General features: G+C 29.9%; 2 protein-coding genes across 2 annotated transcripts; one reads left to right on the top strand and one right to left on the bottom strand.

The window, feature by feature from the left end:
- Positions 1-111: 111 nt before the first annotated feature.
- Positions 112-12,063, bottom strand: LOC113383943 (transient receptor potential channel pyrexia-like). The gene is made up of 16 exons (XM_026622074.1): positions 11,985-12,063; positions 10,171-10,260; positions 9,205-9,402; positions 8,236-8,417; positions 6,682-6,970; positions 5,146-5,374; positions 3,572-3,689; positions 3,234-3,361; positions 2,746-2,975; positions 2,482-2,620; positions 1,852-2,066; positions 1,626-1,767; positions 1,410-1,534; positions 1,111-1,278; positions 796-996; positions 112-546 (listed from the first exon to the last, which is right to left on the bottom strand). The coding sequence occupies exons 2-16, from the start codon at positions 10,213-10,215 to the stop codon at positions 112-114; spliced, it is 2,844 nt and encodes a 947-aa protein (XP_026477859.1). The 5' UTR covers positions 10,216-10,260; positions 11,985-12,063.
- Positions 12,064-12,558: 495 nt separating this feature from the next.
- LOC113383927 (ubiquinone biosynthesis monooxygenase COQ6, mitochondrial-like) lies at positions 12,559-15,964 on the top strand. Its single transcript, XM_026622073.1, has 6 exons — positions 12,559-12,603; positions 12,956-13,063; positions 13,221-13,394; positions 13,935-13,937; positions 14,092-14,294; positions 15,844-15,964. Exons 1-6 carry the CDS (start codon positions 12,559-12,561, stop codon positions 15,962-15,964), a joined length of 654 nt encoding a protein of 217 aa, XP_026477858.1.
- The last annotated feature ends 853 nt before the right edge of the window (positions 15,965-16,817 follow it).

The raw sequence follows: 16,817 nt of genomic DNA, 5'->3' as shown, positions 1-16,817 counted from the left end.
AATTTATTGCATTTCTCGTATAAAAATATTTAACTCTACAGTCTTCACATACTTTTATCTTATTTCAAATATTTTTGTATTACAAATATTTTGTACAACATTTGATTTGTTCTAATTTGCATAAACTTTGCCATTCCTATCTGTTCTTATATTGTTCGCATTTTCTGCTATTGTTTGATTTAAATTATCAATTCTTTGGCATAAATCAGTAAGATGTAATTTCATTTCTCTAATATTTTCATTTATTAAGGCAAGTTCCCTTCCATTATGATCTTTAGAAGGTATTTCAGAGTAGGTACGCATTCTATATCCCCTCTGATGATTGCTAACTTTATTTGTATTGTAAACTTGAGGAACTGATTTTATAGTTTGAGTAACAAGACTTGAATAGCTGTCAGGCTTTGAAATATTTGTATAACTGTGTTTTTTGAAGCCAATACAATTTTCAGGCGGTTTAGATATGGTGGCCCTCTTGCGTTTATTTTGTTGTAGATCTTTTCGTTCTACTATTAACTGGTATATAGATGTGATGAGTTCTCTAGGAATCTTTAATTAAATAAATTAGAAATTCAATTTTGATTATTTTATATTTTTATAATATTTTTATCTAAAACGTGAATAAACAATGAAAAATAATATTTTAATCATTATTCTAGTTTTATTATAATGTTATGTTTTTTTCATTATTTCTCATAATTTTTCAAATTTTAAAATGATGTTTAAGTTTGTATCAACTTAAATTTAAACTGCATTTACTTTGGGTTTTTATATGGTAAATTAGTATGGTAAACTTACTCTCATTTCCCGTGGGTCATTTGGTCTAATATAAAGTGCCCATTGCCCAGTAGATGTGAGTAACATAGCACTCCTATGGCATATGAGAACAATTCTTGTGGGCAATCTTCTCAATAACTTTGAAAACAGTATGCTCTCAAGTCGTCCTACCAATTCTGCTTGGCGCGATAATCTGTCTAACCCTGCGCTTTGCTGCAAACCCTAAATAGGAAAATATTAGCTAAAAGTTTGCTTCAATTAAAATTGTACTAAATATTGATATTCCAGAAAAATATTTTTTTTATAAATCAGTCATATTTCTCATGGTATTCTTACCTGAATATCACTCACAGCGAGACCAACCAGTAAATTGGTAAGAATAACAGTGACTAGCACAATAAATGCACAAAATATGATATGTGCAGTTATAGGATATCTTACAGGATATTCTTCAGCATGAAATATGTCATCAAATTCTAATTCCCCGGACATCATCACAACAGCCTATCATAATAAAATGAAAAAAAAAGATAGTTCTGAACAATTAGTAAATATTTTTTATTTAAACAAAATGCAACATATAGCATTATGATATCTCATTATTAAGCGTTTTTAATTTTTGGTCATCGTGTTACCTTAAGTAAAGCCAAGGGAATTGTGCTAAATGATGGTACTTCAGCAAAAAGCACGCCAAAGCTCAGTGCAAAAGCTACAATTAAAAAGCAATAGGCCATCAAAAACTTCGAAAAATTTACTGCCACTGAAATAAAAAATATATTAAATATTTATAATAAATTATTTTTCAAATCAATCAAAAATTTGTTTGAATTTTCTATCTTTTAGTCTTTTACCGGTAGTAAACATTTGAACATATAGTCCGAATATTGGAAATCTTCCGACTAACATCATTAGTTCTAACCAGGTGAAAAGTATTGCTAACGCCGCAACATGATGCTGCCATGTCCATTTGCCTAAAATGTAGTACTGTGGTGTCTAAAAGGCGAGGAATAAAAGATTACAGAATCTATATATTATATTATATATTTGAAAATTATATTTTTGCATCCATATGCCTACCACGCAAAGAAAGACAGTGATAATAATAATCCACTGCAACCAATTTTCCCATTGTCGGCTATATCCTATCCACCCTTGGGAAATTTGAAATAATTCTTTGGCCAGCAGCATGCAGTTAAGTGTCAATACCCAAAAACCTAGCGGTTTTGCGTATCGAGGAGTCATTTGGCATATTTGCTCATCGCTTTTTGTAGTACAATCAATCAAAAAGACAGCTAAAACAGATTGTAATTGAAACAATGAAATTGTTAAGACGTTTGTTTCGAAAATTTCGGAAGTGGTACAATCTTGTTACAAATTTTATAAGACTTCACTTTAATAGTAATTATGTAATATTCAATAAAAGTCATGCGTTTTAAATAATCGATATTTTCTTTATTGGAAAACAGCTTAATAATTTTTTTTTATCTTTATTATACTTCAAACAAATTTCAAATAACGTAGTCAAGATTATTATCAACTTTTACCATTGCGTCTACATAATTTTCACGCTCTCGTAATTCCTACCATAATAATACATTTAATAACTGATTTTAAATTGTGTTTTATGATACAAAATAACGATACGCTGCTACACTCTGATACAGTCAAATGATTTTAACCTACGTATTATCTCAATGTTCTACTCACCTATGATGTACCAACTAAAATGTATCACGAATACTGCGTGGAATAATAAACTCAATAAGAAAAATTTTCTAATTCTTCTCCACTTGAGAAATAGGAAAGTTTCGCACAATGGATGTTTAAGAACATCTTTGCGTCCAACCTATGAAAATAAAAAACTAACATTAATTAATGATTGCTGAAAGGCATCCACTATTTTTTTACAAGTATGCTTTAATATTATGAAAGTTCAATTTGATAATAGTTTTTTTTTTTTTTTTACTAAACCTCGATGAAAGCTCTCAGTAGTTCTGTTTCGCCTCGATCCGTGCTTGGCACAAGGATGCGGAAGTCTAGCTTAAGTTCGCAATCGGCGTCTCCGATTTCGTGGTCATTCAATTTTATCGCATGATCGAATTTGCTTAAATAACGTGGCACAACATCCGGCGTACGGCGCAAAATAAACGATAAAGCAGTCACACCACCATCTGTTCTGGCTGTCACATCTGCACCATATCCTTAAGTAAAATAACAAAAGTTGTTCGAAGTATTTTGCCTTCTAAAAGCACTATTAAGTTATATTCACTGGAAAATTACCAATAATATAAAAAACTTTGCCGTATAATACGAACAATGAGGAATTATATTTCTCAAAACCGTCATTTATAATAATAAATTCATTATCTCGTTATTGAAAAAGTAATTATATGTGATGATAAGGTAATAAAAAAAATCAAGCAATTATCTTCAACAACATAATATTATTACTTACTGACCTATTAGCATGTATACGCAAGATGAGAATTCATTTAGAGCCGCTATGTGCAACGGCGTATAACCAAAATTGTCTGCACGGTTTACTAATGCACCGTTGTCGAGAAGTAACCGTGCACATTCGCACGATCTGTTAATGTAAAGTAGATTTTCAGAAATGATTAATGATGTAAAATGCGATTACCATGACATGAATAATGAAATTTGTTTTATTATATACTTCATAATTCGTTTAATTTAACTTCTATTCTAATATTAATGACTTTTCAATGAATTATTGGAATAAGTTAGTAATTTTATTTATTTATTTAAATTTTGAGCATTTATTTTTAACGTGTACCTGGATTCTTTGACTATAGCTCCATGCAGTGGAGTGCGACCATCAGCGTCAGTCGCATTCGGATCACCGCCACATTCCAATAAAACTTCCAATGTTTCAGGTGATTGAGCAAGCGCCGCTGTAAATGATAAAAAATTATGTAATTTTCCTTTTTTAACTACTTACTATTTTAAAGCCGAAAAATTATACGTTAAATACGATTTTCAATCTTGTTTGGAAGTAGTTTCCGATATGTAGAGTATTTTAATGTTAAACTAGTTGGTATTGGTATTTGAGGCAAGTTACATGAACTTTCCGATATGTGTAAATAATCGACTTAATCAATAAAAAATAAATTAATTTATGAGTGGATTTATTACACATAATTGAAAACGAACAAACACGGAGTATTTTCAAAAAGCAACTTTTCAAAAATCAACAATTATTATAATAATATTTAAATTAAAATTTTAAAATTAAAATTTTAAATATATATATTTGAACCAGTTTCAGTAGGATTTTAATGGTTTAGTATGTTTATTAAGACCAAGTACTATATTGTTATACCAAGTAAATCGTCTAATTTTAATTTTAGCTAACGTCAAAAAAACTACTCATTTTCTATTACAGGCGGTTCTATAAGACCATGATATATATCGCTAAAAAAAATTCCATAAAAATCGGCTTAAATTATTTTTTCAACAGTTAATTACAAGAAAACGGCTCGGTAGATTTTCACCTAAAACTAATCAGTACCATTCCCAACTAGTATCTTTCGAACAGTTTTTGATTTTTTTAAATCGGTTCGGTAGGGTGAGCTTAAATGTAGACGAAAAGTATAACTTTTTTTTTTCAAATTACAAAGAAAAGGCTTGGCAGATCGTCGCACAAAACTGACAAACGATAGTCCTCATCGAAATAATCAAATGGCTTTTAAATTTCTGAAATCGGTTCAGGCGTTTTTGAGAAAACGTCGATGGAAGGTCTAATTTTGACAAATGCCAAAAAAACGATACCGATTTTTGCAAACTTTGACGAATTTTCAAAGTTAAACCAATTGTCGTAAGGCCGTAATATTTTAGTATGATCTAGAAGACTATAGTATCTACCGTGAAAAAATAATAATAAAAATCGTCGGGAAAAAAAATTTTAACGCTTTATTACAAGAAAACGGCCCGGCCGATCTTTACCAAAAACTAATCAGCACGATTCCCAATCAATATCTTTCGAACGGTTTTTGAATTTTCATAATCGGTTCAGAATTGCGAGCTAAAACGTGGACGAAAATTTTTTCACTTTTCTGCTATTTATAATGAAACGTCTCGGCTGATCGTCCCACGATAGTCCTCGTCGAGATACATCGAATGGCTTTTAAATTTTTGAAATCGGCCCAGCAGTTTTCGAGAAAACGTCGATTTACGGCAAAAAAAAATCTGTTCACATACACACACACACATACTTTTGCCAAATTTGGTCTCATTCAATTCAGAATGGCTTGAAACGTCGAGAAAACATAAAATTAGCGAATCGGATTGTTTGATGAAAACATAAACTTCTCCTTCGGGAAGTTAATACGAATTAAAATGTTGCATTACCTAAATGTAAAGAAGTTTGTTTTCTATGATTCCTGGCATCGACAGAAGCGCCAGCTTGTGTGAGAAGTCGCGCACAAATTGCATTTCCATCTTCTGAAGCTAGATGTAATGCAGTCATTTTTCGGGGACCCCAATGGGATCGAAAATCTGCGCCATGTTCAAGTAATAACCGAATGCAGTCTTCTGAACCCAGGGCCGCCGCTACATGTAGTGGTGTTTCGGTGAATACCTGTGATATTTCAGAATGCATAGTTTGCTTGCAGATTATAGAAATGAATATACAGTAGAATCCGCTTAGTATGACATCGAAGGGACGCCGAAATCTCGTCATACTAACCGGTCGTCATTAAAAGCGTACTGAAGAAAAACTTTTTAATATGCAAATATGTTACATTTTTCAGTAATTTAAAAGAAAAGCCTATACAAGCGTTTTAATTAAAAATAAAAATGGCACATTAAAATTTAATATAAAATAAAATTGACATAGGGTAGGGCGGGGCACAACGGTCCAATTTGGCTTACGGTAATTATACTGTCTAAACCCAATGAACAACACATAACATAGTACATCAAAGAAGCATCTATCGAACTATGTTCAGAAAAACTTACATGTTCAGAAAAACTAATTATATAAATATTATATTTTTTACTATTTTTTAAACCTTTAGTTTCTGACCCATTTTACCTCACATACGGGGTAAAGTGGAACAACCAGAGGGCGTACAGATGCAATTTCTTCTATTAAATTTTAAAGGCATTTTACGCTACATTATTGAACCAATGCAAAATATTAATTCTGTGGGTACATTTGTTACAAAGACAACACAGTATATTACATTGATCTGCTATTGGTCAGAAATATTCATCAGAAGAACCGGAATAACAATTTATTAAATTAATCTCTTGTAAAATTGTTTTTTTTTTAAACTTTACTATTTTATTGCTTACACCTTTGCCAAAGTAAAGGTTCAGCTGGTCCTTTTTATAGCAGTTATGTGCTGCTTATTTTCTGATAGCAAAGTCATAAGAATAAAGGTGATGGCTGGTTATGAATTTATACATTTTTCGCCTTCTACTATCAAATAATTGTTAAAAAAAATCTAATTTTATTTGTTTATGAGATATCCGTGGTGGGCCATTAATAATTAGTCTACCCTACCCATAAACATACAAATGTGTTTTTTTAATGTAAGTAATCAGTAATTTTTGATTGATTTCTTTACATAATTTTAAAACAGTCCCTGGTGGTATTGTGCACAAAAGACATAGCAATTGCTTTCTTAGACTTGGCCACATCATGTAAAATCATGCCGGTCATTATAATTGGACATATTTTTTTGCAAAAATGGGTCATTATAAGCGACATGTCAATGTAAGCGATGTCAATATATCCGACTAGACAGCTGTTTTTTTAAGGAATTTTATATGGAAACCAAATTCCTAGTGGGATTACGTCATATTAAGCGGTTGTCAATATATCCGGCATCATACTAATCGGATTCTACTGTAGTTCGCAATTCGTCGATTATACTCTACTTGAGGCGTATCCGGGCAAGCTCCCTGGCGTAAAAGCTCTCTTACACAAGGCACTGCTCCGCTCAGTACAGCGTAATGTAAGGGACTCCGTGCTTGCTGCAAACCAGCATTCACATCCGCTCCGCGGTTCAAAAGCAACATGACGCACGGTCTTGAGGCGGCGGATGCGGCGCAGTGAAGTGCTGTTGCACGACGACCCTTGTCCCATTGCTCAAGGCGCGCACCGCGATCCAAAAGGTACTCGGCGCTGCGCTCGTCACCGATGCAACACGCCAGGTGCAATGGTGTTCTGTAATAGTAATGTAAGTGGTAAAAGAACTGATTTTATTGTTAACCAAAATATCATATGTTTTTAGGAAAATTTAACTATTCGTAATCTTATATATAAAAATGGATCGCAAAATGTGTTGGTAAGCGCATAACTCAACAACGCCCGGACCAATTTGGCCATTTCTTTCTTAAAAATGTTCGTTGATGTCCAAGGATGGTTCGTACGGCGAGAAAAAATCGAACAATTGCCGGGAAAACCCTAAAAACAGCCCTTTTCTTTTTCTCATACAAACGTTTTCTAACTAAAACGTAGAATCAATTTGAGCTTTATTGCTATTAAAATTCATATTAAATTACAACCACTCACTGTATACTCTTTCTAAAAGATTATTCGGATTTTGATAAATCTTTCTGAAGTTTGATAAGGAAATTTTCTAGGATGTACGTGAATATAATGAAAACTATCATCTGAAAAAAATTTCAATTTACTTATGAACCTAGACAATATTAGAATATGTATAATAAATTTATGATTATGAATAACAAAAATAAAATGATTACATTATTATTGCCGAAAAGCAGCTGAGATGTGCCAAAAATTAAAATAATATAAAATACAGTATATGTATGGAATTATACACATATGAACCAATATGACAAATTAACTCACTTAAAATATAAAATTTAGTATTAATCAGGGCCGCTCCTACCTTTAATGCGATGCATGCGAAAAATACGAGCGCACGCCTTAGGGGGCGCCGACACAAGATTTGGATATGAAATTTGCAATATAATTTTTTTTCAATACATAATTTCTTTGCATCTTTTACTAATCTTTCTACAATATTTTTAAAATTCGTAAAAATTTCACTTTCTAAAAACAAATGGGAAAGTAAAGATAAAGATATCGTTTAGGAGAAGTTTAAGATGCAATTTTGGGTATCTTAAATAATAAAAAATTAAATTAATTTAATCCAACATGAAGTACAAGTGTTATGTTATGGTTATGGTTATGTTATATCATTTAAAACACTTCAATTTCCAATATGGTGTGGGAATTGAGACTCATCATTTTATTTAAAGCAGTTCTTCATTTAAAATCGCTCATATTATAAATGTATATGCGCATTTTGGCGTGAAGAGTAATTTAAAAAACAATAATTATTATTTTTAGGTAAACGGTAAATATTAGTATATTATATTAAAAAATTGTAGACATGGGTACAGGACAACGTCTGTCGGGTCATCTAGTGTTATATAAAATTGTATCAAAGTTAAAGTTACCGTCCTTCCGGGTCAGTTGTATGTACATTTGCACCATCTTCTAATAATTGTTTGACCAGAGCGTGATTTCCTGTCCAGGCAGCCAACAACAGTCCTGTGGTCCAGGCCGCCTGATGTCTCGATATTAGATCTGTTTTACCAGCTTGTAGAAGCATAGAAATTTCTTCGTAATACGGAAGATTCTACAATTAAAATAAACTCATTATTTATTTAATTTCCATGAATGAGTAAAACATGAGACAAAGCCAAATAAAAATCGTTAGAAAAAAAAAATTTGATTAGTAACTATATTGACGATCAATAATGAATGATATTGTTTTTGCAGAAAATTATTGTTGCATGAAAGTTTTTACAAAAATCAATTTAAGATATGTATTCAAAATTAATATATGCGAATGCGGTTGTCTTTCTACGCTGAAACTATAAACAAAGAAACGTCAGAACTAAAATTAGGACGTGCTTGTTAGGATTCTGATATTTATTCGTTCGTTATGGTAGCTTACACAATGTAGTAAATTTGTAAGTAGATATTGAAACTAAATTCACACGTTGCACACATGATCTTTGTGTCGCTATTATTATCGTCCGTAGAAATATGATGTGAAAAGACAGTTTTATTTTTTTCCACGATATATGTTCTCTTCATATGATGAATTATCATTGAGATTCCACTGTGATTTGCTTATGGGTCAATAAATGAGACTAGCTGTAAATATATACGGCATAATTATTATATCAATTTAAAGTTTGTGTATTGACATAATTTCCAACTCTAATCAGAGGTGGTTAATGCAGAAGCTTTCCTATTATGTTTTGATGATTCGAACCTTTCAATATACGCGCAATGCGTATCATATATATTAGATGAGACTGTTAAACATCTTTATTTCGAAATATATTCTATTTCTACTATATTGTAATGTGCATATTTGTTTCACTATGCGACTCATGCAACTAATTAGTATTTACCTGTAATGTTTCTCGTATTTCTTCGGTGGGCCAAATTTCTTGTCTCGGTCTTTCCGATGGGAACTGATGGACTCCACCAGAATCTTCGTCCGAAATGCTGTCAGGTTCATCTTCCTCGTTATCAGAGTCTAAATTGTCATCTAAATTTTCTGAATCGTCCATTCGTATCGAGTCCACTGATTCTATCCATCTGAATCCCTTCGGAATAGAATAATAAATAATGTCGCGTCCGCACTGTAAAGAATTCGCGGTTTTTCCAAATTCTTAGATTAAGAAATCATATACATATAGTAAGAGAATCTTTTTTTCTACACAAATATATATAAATATTATTTTATTATAGAAAATAGAGAAAAATATTGGTGTGCAGTGTTATTATTTCTATGAGTTGAATATCATGTTTTTATAAAATGATTTGATAGATTTTCATAATTGTTGTTTGAATTCATAGTTGATTCTATTTCTGAATTTAAATTTCACATAGAATTGTTCAAACCTAATTGGTGTAGAGACGATTTCAATATTCTCTTACAATTACGCTCTGAATTGTACTATCTAGTGATAAATTTTGATGAATATATTGATATACTAGTGTGGTTAATATATATATATATATATATATATATATATATATATATATATGTTAAATTTTGTTTGTTTTGGCGTAACTGTCTATTTTATATCTGATTTATTACACAAAATAATATTGTAAATTCTATTTATAACCTGCATATAAACAAATATTTCTTCAAAAATACGAATATAGTTACATAATTATTGCCATGGGCGTTTAATAAATAAATAAAAAATAAAATTTATATATATATAATTATATATTTATTTGTATAAATGATTTTTCTATTTTCATTAATAAAATAATAATGATCATTTTTATATTTATAATAAATATGAAATAAATTTAGATAATATCGCTTATAATGGAAAAAAACACATCGAACCACTTACTTCGTTCTCTACATCAGGATATACTCTATCAGCACGTCCCGTCATTTTTAAAGACTGAAGTATACAAGGCGCTTTTTACTCATTCGGAAACTAAATTAACCAAAAATTAGTTACTTACTAACGTTTACCTAAATTACAAATTAAATATATTTGTGGTTAACGCTGATATATTTCATTAAACAGTTTGTAGATTAATTGAATTGTTTCTTTAATTTAATTTTGATTATTTTGGACTTAATATTATATTCGTAAATTTAGTAGTTGTTAATCATTAATACAATGCTAAGTAATATTTATAAAAATTCACATTTTAACTTAAATTCTCTCTTCCAATACAGATTTGTTGTGCATTCGTATTAGTCCTAGTGAATTTCTATTGCTATCGCTTATCATCAAATCAATTTCTAGAAATATTCATGTTAAATCAAACAAAATATTCATCATATAAAATACAAGTGGAATAGCTCATTTGCGTTATGAGCTGAGCATGCTGAATTATTTTCTGTTACTTATATGTATAAAAAGTTTCACATTTTCTTGCAGGATAATATGACGTAGAAAGAAGTATTTTAGACTGATTTATTTAATCTGGCGTAAAATAATATGGTTCCCTGTTTTCAGAATATGATACACACTAGATTTGTGTTCGAGTATTTTTACTTCGCATAATCATTGGAAGGCACGAAAAGCTATTTCTGCTATGTTCCTGTATAAACCATAGTTTGTTTACTGGAAGCGCAATTCGGAGATAATTTAGTATATGTTATTCATAGATGAAAGTTAAAATTCCTGTTTCAATTAATATTTCTTCATTTCATAACTATAATGTATAAGTCAGTTTAAATCTTTAAAATTATGGACAGTAGAAAGATGTCTGCACATCTGCATATCTTTTTGTCATTCGATTAAATTTTTTGAAGTATAACTAATAATTGTGAGATAAAGATCACAATAATTTTTTTCAAACACGAAATTGTTTTTATTTCAGATTTTGTAATGCAATATTATTTTTCAATGTGCATTACAACAGCAAGTAGTTATCATCGATTTACAAAAGTTATAAAATTAGTTCTATCCAAAGCCACCCTTGATTTTGGTTACCTTGTAAATTTGTAACGTGATAAAATTTACTATTATATATCTTAGTATTAATAATGAACCCTGAACCAATTCGGAAGAAACATGTTACATTATACATGAAGTAGTGTATACAATTTCGTATAGTTTGTGTTTGAAGAAACGTTCTGTAAACAAAATTCGACTTACTCTTAAAAATTAAAATATATGATTTTTTTGAGTATATCAAATTTATATTTTTTCTTTATGTTAATAAACAGTAATGGGTAATTCTAATCGTTCTTTAATATATTTACTTAATCGTTCAAGTTCTCTGCCCATTTTGTGACATGAATTTGCCTTCTTTAACAATTTAATGATTTAGTACCTTTAATTCCTCACTTTTTAATATCATCGCACTTAATTTACTGTTTATTCATTATTTCATGACGTTTTTAACTTTATAACCAAACTGTAAAAAAAATTATCTGTCTGTTATTCTATTTAAATTAGAAATAACTGATTTTAATAATATTTCACATATTCTTCAAATCCGGTAAAAATTCTATTAAGCTCTATTACAATACCTATATCTTCATTATCTGTAGTTTTTGATTAAGAAACTTCGGTATATTTATTTATAAAATATAAATTAATTTACAATAAAGAATATAATATAAACCTCAAAACATATTCTAAGTATTTTTAGGTTATAATATTTTTTATAATTAATAATCAAGATAATGTTGATATATAACCTGATTTTGCAATTATACTGAATTTCCTATATGATGAACATATTATTAAAGATTTTAATTTTTGTTTTACATCTTTGTGACAAACACAAATTGAATTATTACCACATTACATATTTGTAACTAATTTAAAGAAGATTGATTAACGTAGATTTTCACATAGTTTTTATATGTAGAAAAAAATCACTTCCGTATTAATAAGCACCATTGTATATGCAAATAATTTAAAATTCGATTGATATTGCATTACAAATATAATTTATTCGTATTGTAATTATTCTTAAATAACACAACTTAAAGCTTTGCGGTTCGCGCGAATACTGCATTATATTGGAACTCTTAACGAATTAAATCAATTTGTGGGAGACTCATTATTCTTGAACTTGTTTCTTCAATCTACGCGTACACTTTGTTGCATTACTCCCGGCACAAAAATATCAGGGAAATAATCAATTTCGGCGTTTTATTAAACCATATAATAGTTTGAGAAATACAAATTAAAGTTAAAAACTATGTGCTTGAGTACAAAACTGAATGAAATTAAATGTTTTTTGCAAGAATTTGGTTTAATGCAGTTATGCACACAAACCGTGGGCAATCTTCTGCAAAGTATCTTCTAAAAGTATTTGTTTCAAAATGTAGAATTATCGAATTGAAGAAATCTATTTTATGGTTGTGCTTAAGTAACTTAATCATTCCTTATTTTGAATTATTTTACAAAGTTATAATATTTATTAGTAATTAGCTTTTATTTTATATTTTAATTCAATTGGTTTAATGTTTTAATTGTTAATTGTCAGAATTCAACCAATTGTAGTAGCTTATATTGTTAACTAATGCATGGTGTTTTTGTACATATTAGGTAAGCATTTACGAATTATTGTTTTAATAATAATATTTTTTTTTATTAAACGACGGACTAATTTAAATTTACTGTATTTAATAATACGTATGTTTCTTTTTAAATATTGTAGATTGGCGCTGAAGGTGCTAACTCCTTAGTTAGAAGAGAAATGGGAACACCCTATATGTCCTGGATGTACGGTCAAATGGGAGTTGTTGCTACCTTGGAATTAGATGAGGTACATTGAAAATTAACAAATTTGATTTAGATCATGTTTTATCAGAATCTACATTTTATAATATTTTTCAAACTTTTCTTAATCTATAATTAATCTACATTATATTTTTTTAATATTTATATGAATATACAATTAAAAGATATTATAATTTTTCCAGGCCGCCGCCCCAAATGAAACGGCTTGGCAACGATTTATCCCTGGTGGACCAGTTGCTCTACTGCCACTTGGTTCAAATATTAGCTCACTGGTATGGTCCGTGCCCGTAGATCGATCAAAGCAACTTTTAAAAATGACAAGCGAAGAATTTGTATTTGAGCTGAATAATGCTTTGGTAAGAAGATTTTTGCAGAGATATTTATCATGTATCTATAAATATGACATAATAGTAATAATGAGTACATTTAACAAAGCTATCGACGGATGAAAAGCCATAGCCATAATAGAAAAGAAATAGCCATAAAGATCTAATAAGTACATTCATGTACATAAAGGATTCCAATGGGATTCAGACCGATATTTTTGTAAATACCGTCAAATGGACTAATGATAAGTGTAAATTTGATCTTATTTCAACTTTGCCTAATTGTTGTTAAATAACATCGACGAGAATTTTGACATAGGCTGCCTTCATCGCGTTTGATGTTTTTGAGAATAAATTCGGGATTGAACCAATTCAGTAATTTAGTAATCGCTTGAATTGTAAATGAAGGTTTGAAAGTGACTTGGAAGAAATGTTACTTTCATCAGCTAATTGTAAAAAAGGCCTCGGCAAAAACTGGAACAGTTACTTTTAATTTGATAAATATTAGAGTAATTTCAATAATGTCAAATGAACTTGGCTATATCTTAATGAAACAATTTTTATTTTTAGGAGGTATGTTGCTAATGCTACTGCATGTACAATATGTTTTAATTGAAAAAAGCTTTCAAAAAGCTGCCAAACTAGAGAAAATACAAAATCTCTTCAAACCGGTATATAAGCCTTAAAATAATTACTCAAAATTTTTGTTTTATAAAAAAAACAATAGGACCAGCGCTACCCCCAGAGTGTTTTGGTACGCGAGGCTAGCGGTGCTTTGCGTTCTGCTTTGCGGTTAGTTGGAATGGATTGCGGGTCTACTACTATTTCACCTCCCAGGATTAAGGCTGTGGCGGAGGGCAGCAGGGCAGCATTTCCTCTTGGATTCGGCCATTCTGGTTCTTATGTTCAAGATAGGGTCGCACTTATAGGGTGAGTATATAAATTCAAATACTCTTGTAATAGTATTAAAATTTTAATAGTCATGACACATATAATATGCTTTTACAATATTATCTTTTAAGAAAAATCAATAATCAATCTAATCTATTCTATTGATTTTTTTTTTCAATTTATTCGAAATTACTTATAAATAAAGTTTCTAAACCATTTGAATGTTCTGTATTTCAATGCATTATCAGTAACAAAATGTATACGAGGTCTGTTCAAAAAGTACCCGGAATTTTCGTTTTTTCAAAAAAATATTTATTTATTCGTCTACATTAATGTGGTCCCCTTCAAAGTAGTCCCCCCCAGATATAATACACTTATGCCAGCGTTTTTTCCAATTTTCGAAGCACCCTTGATATTCACTTTTTGATATGTCCTTGAGCACTCTCAGCGATTTTCTTCAATCGAGGAAAACCGCCGTCCTTTCATGGGTCTCTTCAACTTTGGGAATAGGAAAAAGTCACACGGAGCCATATCTGGTGAATTTTTGCACTTTGCAACACTTTATTTCATTTTTTACGCAAAATTTAATACAAATTATTTGACTTTTCAATTCTTCCATTGTAAAAATCGCCGAGCTCAGAAAAACACGTCGAACCTTAGCGACTACCACAGACAAAGTAAACAGTGAATATAGCTGAAAATTTCATCATACTTTAGGGGCATGTATACCAACACAATAAAAAAAAAATTTTGACAATCAGACACTCCAGACCCGCGAAATTTAATTATTAGTAATTCCGGGTACTTTTTGAACACACCTCGTATATAATTTAATTAATAGTAATTATATAAATATTTACTTCAATTTTTTAAATACTTTTTAATAACTCTGGATTTATTGCACAAAAAGGCGCATAAAATACATTTATTTAGAAGATGAAAGCGATTCGCGGGTGCTCATAATCAAAATATTGTCTTCTGTCGTTGTCGCACTGCCTAACAATTTTATTTATTTCCAATCCTATTTTTTTAGAACATCCAAAAATTTCAATAAGTTCATTATCGTTTACAAGAATATTTTTAAATTTTTAATTGTTTCTAATGCATGTGTAATATTGATATTTGGGATTTGAAACATTTTACTTATTTATTTCGGGGATTTTATCACATTTATTCTATTAAGCAAATTATGCCAAATGAGCAAAAACAAAATCTTTAATTATTAAATATAACACTCGAACTTTATGTTAGATTTTTTAAATTTAATTTTTCATCATTTAAAATATCCCAAATTGCATCGTAAACTTCTTCTAATTGATATCGTAAATTGTATGTATTCATCTTTACTTCCCATCGCGTATCAGACTGTTGTTTTAAAATTAAATTTTTAGGGAAATTAAAATATTAGTTCAGAGATTAGTGAAAGATGCAAAGAAATGATATATTTCTTTAATGATATTGAAAAAACTATATTATAAATTTAATTCCGAATCGTGTTGGCGCCCCCTAAGGCGTGCGCCCTCATTTTTCGCATGCATTGCATTCAAGGCCTTGCTTATATACATATATTACTTCTTTATACAATCAGAGATGCTGCACATCGTGTACATCCGTTAGCAGGGCAAGGTGTGAATTTAGGCTTCGGAGACGCAGCTACATTATCGACTTTACTGGGTGACGCTGTCTACAGAGGAGCGGAAATCGGTTAGTGCATTTTGTGTAGACATGATGGAAATGTAAGAGTAAATAAATAACCTATTACCTTAATAATAAAAAATGTTTAACTAGGGTAAAAAGTATAAGATATTTTATGTATTCAATACTGTAAAACTTGAATCCTCACTGTAAAGATTAAATATATGAAAGCATATGACATATTTGACAGTGTAGAGTATGTCAAAAGTATACCTCTTAGCAAAAAAAATATTAAACGATTGCGGGCTATACAATTCACAGAAATAAAAAATATATGCTTTCATATATTTAATCTTTACAGTGAGGATTCAAGTTTTACAGTATTGAATACATAAAATATCTTATACTTTTTACCCTAGTTAAACATTTTTTATTATTAAGGTAATAGGTTATTTATTTACTCTTACATTTCCATCATGCAATAAACGTATTCTATTTTAGTTGAAAATATATTTAAATAAAATTGTCCTTGGATTTAACTCATCTCACGAAATCAGCTTCGGTTCAGAACCTAATAATTAATTTATACAATTATAATTTTTCAATTTTCTTTATCGTTTAACCCTCCGTCGGTCGGCGTGGTCTGGCCAGACTTTTTTCGACTTCAATTAAAAAAAAAATACTACTAGTAATCCTATCGACTTGAAATTTCTTGACATTTCCTAAATTTTTATTAGCTGTCGATCATTGAAAAAATCAGGACGAAAAAATATACAGAAGGATAATTATAAGGATATTAACTTTTTTATACTTAGAACGGTCGGAAAGGTCTGTCCAGACCACCCATACTTTTTGTATGAAATATACGTTTTTTGATATATGTAAACCAGTATTTTGTCTTTTTTCATGGTATTTTCTATTCAATCT

The sequence above is a fragment of the Ctenocephalides felis genome, unplaced genomic scaffold (genome assembly GCF_003426905.1).
Source record: "Ctenocephalides felis isolate EL2017-DRISC unplaced genomic scaffold, ASM342690v1 CF-g0.4_SCAFFOLD_00845, whole genome shotgun sequence".
Taxonomy (NCBI): domain Eukaryota; kingdom Metazoa; phylum Arthropoda; class Insecta; order Siphonaptera; family Pulicidae; genus Ctenocephalides; species Ctenocephalides felis.
This window is presented reverse-complemented; position numbering and strand designations above follow the sequence as displayed.

What these genes read in the sequence shown, in the direction of transcription:
- LOC113383943 (XM_026622074.1), bottom strand. Translation starts at nt 10,215, where the DNA reads ATGACGGGACGTGCTGATAGAGTATATCCTGATGTAGAGAACGAA. An exon ending in ATCCTGATGTAGAGAACGAA is followed by an intron (nt 9,403 to 10,170) that starts GTAAGTGGTTCG and finishes TCTATTCCGAAG; the next exon opens with GGATTCAGATGGATAGAATC. An exon ending in ACAAACTTCTTTACATTTAG is followed by an intron (nt 3,690 to 5,145) that starts GTAATGCAACAT and finishes TATCATTTACAG; the next exon opens with CGGCGCTTGCTCAATCACCT.
- LOC113383927 (XM_026622073.1), top strand. Translation starts at nt 12,559, where the DNA reads ATGCACACAAACCGTGGGCAATCTTCTGCAAAGTATCTTCTAAAA. An exon ending in CTGCAAAGTATCTTCTAAAA is followed by an intron (nt 12,604 to 12,955) that starts GTATTTGTTTCA and finishes TAAATATTGTAG; the next exon opens with ATTGGCGCTGAAGGTGCTAA. An exon ending in GATAGGGTCGCACTTATAGG is followed by an intron (nt 14,295 to 15,843) that starts GTGAGTATATAA and finishes TTATACAATCAG; the next exon opens with AGATGCTGCACATCGTGTAC.